The sequence below is a fragment of the Dermacentor andersoni genome, chromosome 4 (assembly GCF_023375885.2).
Source record: "Dermacentor andersoni chromosome 4, qqDerAnde1_hic_scaffold, whole genome shotgun sequence".
Lineage (NCBI taxonomy): Eukaryota > Metazoa > Arthropoda > Arachnida > Ixodida > Ixodidae > Dermacentor > Dermacentor andersoni.
Window position 1 is genome coordinate 60,234,627 of NC_092817.1, and position 13,535 is coordinate 60,248,161.

The 13,535-nt window shown below is 40.5% G+C and overlaps 1 protein-coding gene across 3 annotated transcripts in view; it reads left to right on the forward strand.

The window, feature by feature from the left end:
* Tmem131 (Transmembrane protein 131) overlaps positions 1–13,535 on the forward strand; it is a 111,449-nt gene that overhangs the window by 2,017 nt on the left and 95,897 nt on the right. For all 3 annotated transcript variants that reach the window (XM_055073835.2, XM_050183054.2, XM_072287843.1), the window contains exons 2-11: positions 1,379–1,443; positions 3,774–3,805; positions 3,925–4,008; positions 5,708–5,831; positions 7,374–7,487; positions 8,055–8,177; positions 8,817–8,897; positions 10,262–10,409; positions 12,507–12,625; positions 12,992–13,100. In XM_055073835.2, coding sequence (XP_054929810.1) covers positions 1,379–1,443; positions 3,774–3,805; positions 3,925–4,008; positions 5,708–5,831; positions 7,374–7,487; positions 8,055–8,177; positions 8,817–8,897; positions 10,262–10,409; positions 12,507–12,625; positions 12,992–13,100 — 999 coding nt within the window. The remainder of the gene's footprint in view (positions 1–1,378; positions 1,444–3,773; positions 3,806–3,924; positions 4,009–5,707; positions 5,832–7,373; positions 7,488–8,054; positions 8,178–8,816; positions 8,898–10,261; positions 10,410–12,506; positions 12,626–12,991; positions 13,101–13,535) is intronic.

A 13,535-nucleotide genomic window follows, 5' to 3' on the forward strand; every position in this document is an offset into this window, starting at 1 on the left:
TATTTTCTTCCCATCGCAGTATCAAAGAGGTGTGCTTTGTACATTTTTTTTATTCATGCTAGTTTGCAGATATCATCTATTGAGACATTGCCATTGTGTGACCTTTGTAGTTCTGAGAATATTCATATTCGATTGTGTGTGGGGTCGCATTGCATGTCCACTTCCATAGGCAACTTGTGTGCCGAGTTGAAAACCGACTGGCTCCTATATTTTAAGGACACAGCAATGCAAATTTCCAGCTACAAATCGGTGCACAAGCTTTCAGCTGTTGGAATACAGTGCTTAGAACACCTCTGTACAATAGATCTTTTTAATCTTGTAAACAAGTGAATTCAAGTTTGCAAAGTTGCATATCTATCTAACCGTTCATAATTTTTTTGTCTGGAATTTTTCGCTTACAGTTACACCTCTACAGTGTATTGTGATAGTCAAATTGATAATCTCACTGTTCAACGATGAACAATGTTGCTGATCATGTATGAAAAATATTTCATTTTATTACCTACTTGTTACCAGCAGGCACGTTAGGATTTTTTAAAAGTGAGAGGTACATTGGATATGCTTAAGCAACTGCAGATTTTGACAGCATAGATTAATGGTTTCTGCTTATCTGAGCCTGTTCTTCCAGGCAATTCTTAATTCTTTGTCTGTAAAAGGAAAACAATTGTAATCCACCCTGATTGCAGCATGAGGCTGCAAAGGAAACCCACGCAGGTTTCTCGCAATGACAGCCTCGCAGCTGAAGAAAAATTCGCCCTCGTCTGGGATTCAAAACCCAGACAAGTGCGGTTCCGGGGTGGTCGCTCTACCATCTCACCTAACCAGGAAGCTAGCAGATCGCAGAGGGAGGGCACTTTCATGCACTTTCCTTCACCTTGTGGGCTTCTGCAGAACTGATTTGCCTCAATTCCTTCTAATGTAATTTGGAGGTTAGCTCAGCCTGATTTGTTACAAGAAAGTTTTTGTTTTGATGATTTCTTTATTCAGTTATGTCACACTTTTTTCTTTTTTCTATCTGTTGTCTGAACTTCTTCACTTTGTACATGCCTTGCAAATTTGCTCTTTATTGTCTGCTGCACACACTGCTTGCACGGTATAAAGTAAGCCTGCCATATAGGAGTACATCCACATTGCTGTTGCTGTTCGCACATAATGTTGCATGCAAAAACTGTTAGTAAAACCAGGTTGATCTCTCTTTCCCTTACATTTATTTTTGACATTGTTTTGACCTCTGGTGAAGTGTGCGCGTGTTGTATGACCATGTGTGGGTTGGCTGGATTTGTCTGTTCAGGATAACCTTATTTATCTTGCCTACCTTGTTGTTTGTTTTCCGTTTGTCACTGTGAAATAATTTTAGTTGTTGTCTGTGTTGTTTCAGGTTTTGTGGAGGCAGGTAGTGACATCAACGGGCTAGTCGATGGTGTCCTTGCACAAATTTCAGAGGTGTGTAGCCCTCAGTCGTTGACTCGGCTCTATCCAACTGTATTGACGTGCGATGAAGCCTTCTGTGAATCTAAGTGCTCTCCAGTTCTTGAGCAATCGTAACTTTTTTTTTTTTTAATTGGCATTAGAAACTTATTATAGACTGCAGTTTTTAAGAGAATGTTGAATTTCTCACCAATTTGGGGTTAAAGCCAGTAACACCGCACAACACTCTGCTGTTCGCAATACTAGTGTAGGCTAGAAATTCGGATATCGGGCTGCATAAATATTCAGCATTTTTTGGATGCCTGTATATAAACATCTTTACCAATTGTACCTTACTGCCTAAAAGACTTTTATTCTGAGCACCATGTTGCTGTGCTGCAGTGTCAAATTTGTGCATGAGCACAGTAAGGATTTTCAAAAACAACAGTGGCCTAGGGCGGTTGCTTGGGCTAGTTGGTAATTCATCATAAAAAATGACATGCAGCGCGAAGGACAAGGACTGCATGCATGTCATCTCTCGCAGTCCTTGTCCTTTGCGCTGTACATCATTTTTTAACAACAGTGGCTTCTGGATACCTTGAACTGTTTCGCGATAGGAGAACGGGGTAAAGCACGCAGGAGATTTCAGACAAAAAAGACACAGGTGCACCGGAAATGTTAAAATAGATCAGCAGGAAACCATAAGGCTACGTTGAATACTGGTTCATGCCGCTATTTTGCCTACAGCAAGGCTCTTGATTCAGGTTGCGCACATACAAAGAAAGTTCCTCTTTAACTCTTTCTGTATTGAAGGAAATAAAAAAGTGTACCAAATTCCCCAGAGATTTGCAGATACATGGCCTTGTGATGGCTATACACATCAGTGGCAAAGAAAGGGCTTAAGGTATTCCGGTTTGCCTTTTTGCAAGCCTCTTTGAGCTGTCAGTCGGGCAGTCTAGGCACTTATAACACAACTAGATAAGGCTCGTTTCACCTTGGAAACTGCTGAGTGAATGTCTTCACCGTTTTATCACGACAGACCGTGCATACGGCTTACGAGCTCCATGTTGATAAGCTTTGACTTCTGTCAGCAAGCAAAAGAAAGGACATTTGCTGTAAACCAAGAAAATAATTTTTTAGTTAATGCAAGGAAGAATACCTAACCACTGGAGAAATGGCGCATCCACCCTTTGGAGGTGATTGGTGATATTAATGCAATTAGCAACTTTTCTTAAAATGGGTGTGTAATTGGTGATTATCTACTTTATTTGAGCACACCAAACAAAAATACTGATGAGAGTGAGCTTGTACACTCGGCTGCAAATGTTTGTTGGACACAGGTTCCACAAGAAATGTGAATATCTGCTGTGTCAAGGCATGACACTTCAAACTTAATTGCTGAACGTGTAGGTTGCATGAACTTCTGCTAGAGGAAACCTTGAATTCGAGGTTATATACCCAGGCTTTGTAGAAATTCAATGTTTTCGCTTATCCTGTGTCTTTGCTTCTGATGGCTGTGTCACTCTCCTCATTTCAGTAGCATTTTTTCCAAATTCGGGCCCTGGGAAATTCTTTGTGTTGTGCTGGTTTTAACTTGGGAAAGACAGCCTGTACAGATATGTGTGACTAAACAAGGACACTTCAGAGCTACAGAGTTAGTGGAATACACGCAGTGTAGGCTTTTAAACAAGAGAAGTGCTTGGAAAATGAAAAATTAAGATAAGATATTTTGATGTGAAATAAGGGATATTTCGGGCAATCAGCAGATTTGCCCGCCATGTGAGAATAGCTCCCTGTGGAAGTCCGCAAAACGGTTCTGGTTTCCTCAGACTGAGGGAAGCATTCTTACTTCTGCACACTCATGCTCCTCTTTATGACCATTATATTTGTGAACATCATCTGTGTATCATTCAGCTGCACGAGAGGCTCCGTAGCTGTCGACAAGCCAGAATTCTAGTGGCTATATAGGGCAGAATGCCTGTTTACACCCTCCCTTTTGAACAAAGTATATGAAGTCTTTAATAAGGAGTCAACATTTTGAGCAATAATGGAATGTTTCACCTTTATTGTCACGGTATAGTGACAATAAAGGTGAATGCTGTAGTATGAACCATAATTTCACAATTTTTAGCTTCTAATTTTGTATATATCAAAATTAAATATTGACAGGTTTGCACACATGTTAACTGTGATCTTGTTAATAGCGCATGTGTTAATTATTGCTTTGTATTTAGTGGTTTGTGCTGTGTAACTGTGTGTGAAGTCCTAATGTTGCAAATGCATGCCCTATTTAATTAGTTTCTGAACTGAACAGGCAAACAGGGGCCACCTTTGTAATGGTTATTTGCATGTATGTTTCTGTGCAGCCATCGGCAGTTAGCAGTTCATCGCCTGTCAGGTAAGAAAAAAATTTTTTAGAATATTTTTTCATTGCGAAAGTTGTGCCATGAAGGAGAGCAAGATAAAGAGGCTTTCAAGACTTGTTTCTAAAGTCTTCTATATCCCTGCCCTACACAGCTTTGCAGACTTGGAAGACAGTAGCACAAACATGTACGCAAGCCCGATAGCATTTGAGCCTGCTTTCATGGACTTCAAATCACAGTAAGTTCGCATAAGTTTTAACCTCATGGTTATTTCACAAATGACTGCAGGAGTTCGTGCAGTAAGGTGACTGTACACTTCTGTGTTTAGCCCATCAAGATAATCAGTGAGGGAACTTAAACTGTTTGGTTAATGAGTAATCCACTTTTCTTCCTTTGACGAACAGTGGGGCCAATCCAACAGTCTTGAGAACTGTGAACCAATATTTTTTTAGTGTGCAGGTTATAATGGCTCAAAGACGCGACACTCTTGTCTGTTTTTGTTGTCTACACTCTCTAAAATTTGAGGTTATAGTCATACATCCTGTATTACCTGATGCTGAGGATGAATTTGTCCTTTTGTTGTTCAGTTTTTCATGGATAGATATCAGAGGAATGTGTAATGGCAGGCAAATGGCAACAATAAAAGTGCTACTCAATAACAGCGCTGTTTAGTTATATGCCTTCTGATCATGGTGCATATCTTTTTTAGATTCCAGTTCTTTTTAATTAATTTCATCTAACATTATTATTTTCTTGTATTTCACAATGAGTGGCTGATCATGACGGTAACACTGGCTCAGGGGCATTCAAGTCGACTTATAGTTAAGAAATGTAATGAATTGCTACAAAATACAGCCACTGGTATTCTTTTGTATTGAAATGTGTTGAACGCTTCTGTGCCCTGGTGTTTTAGAGCACTAAATTAGTATCAGAATTGTTTTATTATGTATACAGTACTCTACACACATGTGCTACTGTATACAGGAGGAGGTCCTATAGTCAGACTAAAGAGAGGACCTCCCTTAACATCTAATTCAAAAATTCATTCAATGCACTGTCAGTGGTAAAAATAGAATAATAAGTCTCTAGGCTAATCCATAAATTCAAGTTGAGAAAAAAAAAGTGAATTGTTGTGAGTACGTGCGAGGGCGAATCAGAAAGTCATTGCCGCTATGTTTGATTAGCTAAAATAAGGTACATACAGGCCATTACAAATATACGTACTGTTCTATGTACCTTACACTGTTTTTCCACATAGTCCCTACACTGGTTCAGACATTTGTCCCATTGCAGCACTAAATTTGAGAGGCTCCTTTGGTAGAATTCATCCGGCTGACTGTGGAACGACTGTCAGGACGCAGTTTTGACTTCATCGTTGCATGTGAATCACAACTCCACCACCTTACACTTTTCAAACTGAGACACCTTTCCCCATACGTGGGCTGCATTTCCTTGTGGATTTCGATGTGCATTTGTTCGTTGCTCCACAGAAAACTAATCACACAATGTTTCTCGTATGCCGTGGACGTGTGAAGCTCAACCGCCATCTTCAACAACTGACAGCAGCGCCATGCTGTGGAGCTACCGGCAGATAAGGCTGGGCCGCAGCAAGAAAGTTCCACCACTGGGAACGGATATGTTGACTTCGCATTTACAGGTGTAATTTGGCTTAAAAAATAGGGGCAAAGACTTTCTGATTCGCCCGCGTATATGTATGTATATGTTGCGAGTATGTAGACAGCATTAGTCGTGGGACTGCTTAACCATACTGAGATTAGACATTTCATTTTCACTACAATTAGTTGTTAACTTTTACTTCAGGAAACATGTTTAACAGCATTCAGAAACTGCACCTGTGAGAGAATAAATCTCATTGAACATATGTTTTTGTCTGCTTTGAATGCTTAGTGGTGTTATTTGTTGTGCTCTTCTCCTAGACCATTAAGTATGCCTGTGCGTCGACGAGTTGTTGTGAAGAATCTGAGTCCCGAGTCGAGCATAGAAATGCTGTCCATTAGCGGCAACACAGCTAATTTTCACTGTTCCTTCTTTCAAGAAAAGGTATGTTGTGATTCAGTATCCATGCTTCTACAGCGACTTGTGTTCTAGCAAATCTGTTGCAGATTTGTTGCAGATTTGTTACAGATCTGTTGCAAATCTGGCTTTCACATCCTTATCATAAAACCACCGTCACATTGGCTAATCATGAATGTCTTTCTTCATTAGACTCGCTTTGTGTTTTATATGATTTGTGTGTAGTGAAAAAGCTCATTAATAGTTGATTAATTAACATCTGCTTTCTCATTATGCAGCAAGAAGCCAAGTGGCAGTTTGTTTATGGGGCTACGATTGTCATAGCTAGAGACAAGCTTAACTTTTGAAGGGATCATTTTTATTGCATAAGCATCAAGCTCTTGGTTCAGGATTTTAGTGCAGTGTCGTCATCTTTTCTGTTCACTTTCAGACAAACCTTTAAGATCGCACAGGCACGTTAAGTTTCCACAGTTTTCTCAATAACCTTGTCATGTTGCAATGCAGTAAAAAAAGATGCAGTCATAGGTCTGTGTGAAGATGAACAACTTTTTTAATAACAGTAAGGGCTTGTGATTATAACAGTAAGGGCTTGTGATTTTCTGACTCCACTGTAGGTGTACTGACAGGACATTTTTTATGTAATTTTTTGCGTTAAATGAAGGGACAAATACACTAAACCTTAGGAAAAATATTGCCAATGGCCGGAGTGGCCTAAATAATTCACCCAACTAGTTTGGGTTTCAATACCTAGGAAATAGATACATGATGTTTTATATGATTTGTGTGTAGTGAGAAAAGCTCATTAATAGTTGATTAATTAACATCTGCTTTCTCATTATACAGCAAGAAGCCAAGTGGCTTCTGCTTTTCATTCCTGTGATAGTTGCAGCGTCTACTTGCAAGCATAGCCAGTAGAAACATGCACAGCACTCTTGTATATTTTGTTTCCAGCAACACCATCATACTTAGCCATTTTGCTCAACGATGTCTGCAAATTTTGCTCTGTGTGTGGGCATTACGGTTGTGTTGATGATGCCAGGTCTGGTATTGCTGTACAACTTTGGTACCAGAGTGAAATGTTATGTGTTTCCAAATATTTATACTCTCTGTGTGATCCTCTTAGATGCCAGGAGATTGTGAAAAAGTTTCTATAGCTTAGAAAATGTGTCAGTACTCCTTTAAGTATGTTAATTTACTAGCTCAATCAGTTTGCTTTATGATTGCATTTTAATGTGGAACAAAGGAATAGAATGGTGATGAGTATTTACATCGTGTTCCACAATGGCAAACATGAACGTAACGTTTAGCAATACTAGCAGAGAAAGGTGTTGCCGTCGCTGGTGTGAAGCTACTTACAGAAGTCCTTGATGTGTCCCACTTGTGTAATCTGTGATGATTAGAAAGTATAAAATACACTGGCTACTCCTACATGTGACGGCTGAGGCATGCACATGGAAACGGTGCACCCAGCTAGCCAAGCTTTAAGAATATTTCGAGTTTTCAACTGGTAGGGGGTAGCTAGTATTGTTGAGTAGTAAGTATGCTGTTTTTTTACTTCTGTCTTAACAGAGGATATCACCAGGTGGAAACACCACATTTGACATTGTGTACCTTGGAAGGGAGCGGGGTCTGGTTGAAAATATATTATTTATTCACACATCTTTAGGCTCTTTCAAGTACCAGGTGAGTCCTCAACATTCTGATTTCAAGTGCCAGGTTGTCAAGCTGTTCCGCTGAAATACCCAGGGAAGCTTAAAGTACTTGCTTTGTGAAGTGCAGCTGACAGATATGCTGCTCAGTTTGTTCTGTCCAGCACGGAGCTACAATATAAACTTTTGCCTAAAGATTTTGCACTTGGTCCTTTTCTGTTTCTATGTAAAAGCAGCAGTGGCTATTCTGAGACTTACTAGTTTTGGACTTGGCACGCATACATTGTTGCAGAATTACCTGATTTAGAGAAGAAGCTGCAGCTTGATTTTTGCAGTATGGTTGTCGCATGAGAATCACTTCAACACACCTGTCACTTAACTTGATAAGTTGCCTGAAGCATTTCCTACCTCATAATTTTGCTTAAGACTAATTTTGCTTTTGCTGTTCGCTGCTGTGCACAGTGATGCTATACAAGATGGCTTTTAAAAGTTTTCAAATGTGACCGCTTGAAATCTATGTGATCAAGTGAAAGGCATTTCGGTGGTGTTGAATATTTCACAATGTGCATTTATCACATTTTAGTCCTCATTTGATGCTCAGGTGTCGGCCTTTGGAAAAGAGAATCCATACAGGTTACGACCATTTGTTGGTGTGCGCATGCCTCTCAACAGTAGCTATACGCCACTGATCTACATGCACAACCCTCATAGCTCCACCATTCAGGTAACCCAAAAAACCTTGCATGAATTTTTATAAGTGTTCGAGTGAAATAGTGATAATTAGTAATTTTATATAATTAAAAATTTTGGTTAAAGTAAGCAAGTTGGAGAATCTTGATTTGTTTATGTTGTCACTACAAAAATTTTAGAGCTAATTCAAGTTTGAATTGAGACATTGCTTTTTTTTGGGTCAACATACTCTACTACATTTTAACTCAACTTATATGATAGCTACATGTTTTTTAATGCTTTCTATGTGACAAGAAAATGCCAATAAAGTCTTTTAAAAAGCCTGGGAAAAATGCTCAAAAGAGTCCCAAAAGCGTAGTCAACCGCAGTTAAGTGACTGAATGCCACTTCTATTCCTTTACATCTTTGATTGAAGCCAGTTTTTAATTAGCCATCAAAGAGGTGAAAGGTGGTCATTTCTGCATTATGGGTTTTAATAGAAGAACCAGTTTGAAGAGTGAGCAGCACATTGCTGTGGCGATAATTTGAGGGTGTGTCAGGACCCCCTAACCCTTATCCCAGTTATGGGCCTGCTACCCTGCACCATGTATAGTGCTCTAACAAGATTTTTCTTATGCGAAAGTGTGACATGCTGCTTATGTCATTTCAGCTAATTTGTTATGAATTGTTTCAGCTAACTGAAATTTACTCCAGTGGCGGAGATTTGCACCTTGAAATGCCAGATGGTGAAAACAAGATCTCAAAAGAACTATGGGTGAGCTTTCCTGCTCTGTCCATCATTGGTTTCTTCCTTCCTGTTTTGTCTTGTTCTTTTTTTTTTCATGTGGCTGTCGTATTTACGATGCAAGGCTGTGGAGCAATTCTTGTATAATGTACAGAAAGCTTCCTTCAAGGCAAACTCTGTTAACAATTAAGACAGATTGGCAAACTCTTTTAACAGTTAAGACAGATTCACTGATAACCTGAGTGACTTCTGAGCCTTTGTTCACTTGCAGTGAACAAAGTGGAGTGTAATAATACCTGTGGGCTTAGATTTAGGTCTATGTTAAAGAGCCTCAGGTGTTCAAAATTGATCTAGAGCACTCCACTGTGGTGTCCCTCGTAGTCCATGGGCTGTTTCAAAATATGGTATGCTTCATTGCCAATCATCAATCCTGCCTAGACCTTCCCAATGAGAGCTTCCTGCGCATCTCTATAATGCCTTCTCAGCTGTTGTGAACCCGCTTGAGCCCCCTTAAAAGCACTGCAGAAGCTGCAGTGCATGCCTTTGTATTAACGTGTAACAGTCCAGATAAGAGGTGCTATAGTCGATGCACTTTTGTTACCCCCCTTTAACTACCACGTCCGAGCTGTGCTTGTCCTAGTTGTTAGTACTAACATCGCCATGGACAAGCCGTACGTGTCTAGACCACAGCTTCTTCAATTTTGCCTGCTGGAGATGAGCCACACTAGTCAACTAAATTCACATCGTGTATTTGTGTTCTGGTACTTGAACATATTCTTCGATGCTTTCGATTTCTTTCATTATCATTTGTTCAGATAATTATGTTCAAACCTTACACCTGTCCTGCGGAAAAGTGCATTTCATGTCAGATGTCCTTTATTGATACTTCAACTCATTACAAGAGACAAATCTACAAATATATATTATTCAAATACAGATGTAATGCACTAGAATCTGCTGGAACAAAAATAACTGGTAAATTTTGTACACTGGGAGGTTAAGCTTTTGGTTTAAACTTGTGGTTAAATGATTAAGCTGAATTTCCGACAAGATGAATGGATGTTTAATGACTCCTTTTGCCTTTAAAGGGAGTCCTTAGTGTATTATCATGTGATGTAAAGGACCCTTCAATGCGTGTATTCTATATATTTCCTAGCTCTGCATGGCCTAAGTTGTGTCTATGCCATTCCAGCTTACTTAACTAATCTGTGTATTGCCTTTGTGGACATATTATGTTAGGTGAATTGTATATCTTTATCTAAAATTTGGCTAAACTGTCTTTCACTTGCATTGGTGATAGCACGATCCCTCCTCCTGTCTCTCGTCAGGATTTCTTGGCACGGATTGCAAGGAAGCAAGGCCTTTTCAGTGCATTCTTTGTTTTGCTACTGCAGGAGATTCCTCCGTACAAGACTAAGCCGGTGATGAAGGCAAACTTTGTGTCCCGAATCGAGAAAAATCACACAGCATTCATCCGCATAAAGCTCAACAGCACCAACCATGTAGACCTGATTCTGCCCGTAGAAGTGGAAGTTGTCTCGTGTGAGTTGTTTGCAAAATATGGCTTCATCATGGTGTCAATGTGTGCATAAGAAGAAACTTATTAGCTGCTGATGAGCAATCATTGCCTAAAAGAATTTACCACAATATTGTTCATTAGGAGGGTGCGGTTATTAAAAATTTGAAATACGAATTGAATAGGGCTTGCTATTCAATTGATATTCATTCTGAGAATTCACTATTCAAAATTTTCAAGTAATAGTTTCTATAAAATAGTGTAAGAAACAGCAACATTTATTGGAATCTGTGGGGTTCTGACCTATGCTCTTGGGACTAAGTAATGACAACACAGTAGTGCGAACAATCACAAGGGCATTTATTGTACCTTTCATAGATTAATGCCTGCTAGCCGAGTTGCTATCCACGATTGGTGCGTGACAAATCGCGGAAGTCCGACTCACCGCGACTGGATAGTGACCGAATATGTTCACCCCATGCTAGATACCAACGCTTGTTCGTTCGCGCTTATGGTCACGTGAACAGTGGTGCATTCAAACGATCGTGTTCGTCCATTCCGGTGGAGGCTTTGCGAGACGGTCTCGCAGAAGCATGGATCAGCGCACGCGCAGAACGTCCATGCCGCTTGCCAACCCCGAGCCAAAGAGGAAGAGCTTTCTTTTTACGCCCAAGTAACCCCCGCTGTTAGGTGGCGTTAGCAGAGCAACACTCGTGCCATCTCTCGTGCTACCCTGCAAGCAGTAAAGCCACGCGGCGAAGCCAGATAACAGGAGACGGGAGCTATTCGAGAAAACAACATATCAGGGGACGTGTGAGAGTCGCTCGCGTATCCCCACAAATCTCAAAGGAGAGTGAACGATGGAACTGAGGGCTCTGAGTGGTTCCTGTGCAAGGGAGCTGCGGTTGCTTCCAGGGGCACCTGTTCCAGGATAAATGCACGAAGCAGGTAACCTCTGCTGAGTTATTTTCAGACACTCATCATGTATGCCTCACCTTTAGGCAGCCTATATGCAAATTTGTTGCCTTCATTTAAGCAAAGCAATTGATTATTTGGCCATTCGCACCGTGTTATGATGCTTCTAAAGGGGCCCTGAACCGCCCCTCAGGCTTGGTAAAATAACATAGTCCGCGGGTAGCATATGCTGCTGTGAACATCTTAGCCAAGTTTTGCTGTCATACGCGGGGCGTGGAGCTTGCAAGCAGATTGTGAAGTCACCTTTCTCTCAAACACTCTCTTTTAATAGAAGGCCCTGTCCTCACTCTCTTCTGGATGTTTTATTTCGTCATTCTCTTAGACGGTTGCTATTGGCCGATATCTGACGTAAAGCTGCGGTCGGGTACATGGCTTAGATACCGCAGCCGTTGCGGGGCTTAGTACAAGTCCACCGGCTAAGCGCACTGCGGTTCTCTGAGGAGAACCGTGTTTGGCTTAAGTTATGCGCGTTGTACAAAGCCGGAAGTGATGGCGTCTACTTTAACATTCAAAATGAAATTTGAACTGCACACCATGGTGACATTTGGAAGGTCCAGCATTGGGGGCATGCCCCACTACACCACAGCCTTCGCAGTGCAAGGTATTGAAGAAGGAATGGGAGCACAGCGGAGGCCGTGTTTGATTGCCAATAGATCCGCTTCTGCAGAATGCATTGAAGTACTTATTGCAGCTAGGTATTTCTGAAATAGCCTATTTTCACTTCAAATGCACTTCTCCACTTCGATAAAAAGTGGTTCCGGGCACCTTTATATCAATATGCGTAGCTGTAGTCTAATATTTCTCTCTTTTGACAAACTCAACATTCCACAAGCACCTGGTGACATGCTGTTTCTTTTTCTCCTTTTTCTTCATTAATGTTCACAAGCGCCTCCATTTATGTCCTTTCGTATGCCCATTTGCAAACAGCATTACATGCATTCACATATGCATGTAAATAACGTAAATAATGTTGGTAAAACTTCTTTTACCGAGAGGACCCCATGCAAGCTTTACATTTCATTGTGTTTAGAAATATTGAATATTCGATTCGATTAGGAAATTTCATTATTAAAACAGCTCTACTGCATATGCTTGTGGATATTTTTTTTCATGCATTCATTAATTATAATCCTCTCAAATGTGTGCAGTGCCTGGCATATTTTCACCTACGGAGACACTCGACTTTGGAGTCATGCACAGCCAGGATGAACCAAGAACTCTCCCTTTGAACCTCTTAAATTCTGGCCCCAAACAGCTTTACATCACTGTGAGTAGCCATGCCTTTGAATTTGCCAGTCTTCATGGTTGTAGTCTGCTGCGTCAACGTATGCAATGTGTGCTGTCGTAGGCTCGGCTCAATACATTGTGCATCTAAAAATTTAACACAGACGTATTGCCCTTGTCAGATGCTTGTTTCGTGCATGTGAAATGTTTTAACATCTGAATGTGTGTATTTGTGTTGGTTTTCTTTCTTTCTTTCATACTAATGCCTGATGAGGTTGTTAAGTCTATTTGTCAGTGAATCACTTTTATCTACCAAGTGAGGAATGGCAGGACTACATTTTCTCTTTAAAACTGCTTCTCTTGGTGATGTATATACATCAGAGAGCATGGTTGGTTGTCTGCTTGGCAGAATGTCATTGTTACCCCGGTGAACGAGGCAGTCGAAGTCAAGTTTACGCCCACCAAGGTGCCCCCTGACACTGTTCGGTCCACGCAAGTTGCAACAGTGACCTACATTCGTGAGCGGCCTTTCATATTCATCCTCTCTGTAACCCTGCTACACTAAACAGATGTGCGGCACTCGTAACCCATCCAATGGGAAGGCACATTAAGTTGTTGCAAAACTGATAATTGAAGCAGTGTAGCATCAATTGTTGGCCATGGTATTACTTTTGAAGTTGCAGCCATTCTGTAGGTATAGACAGAGTTCTTGTACATGTGTTTGTGTGTATTTGTCAGTCCATAAATGTCAAACTTGAGTTAATTTTGTGTATCTTGAGTGAAATGGAATGAAATGTCCTTGTGTTTCACGATTTCGGGTAGTGTTGTGTTTTTGCTTGCAATTTCTACAGCCGAAAATAATTCTTGATGAGGCTTTGTCAAGATACGTAAACACTTAAAAGATACATTCTAGAAGAGCATAACAATTCTATTCTAATGGTGTTCCTTTACAT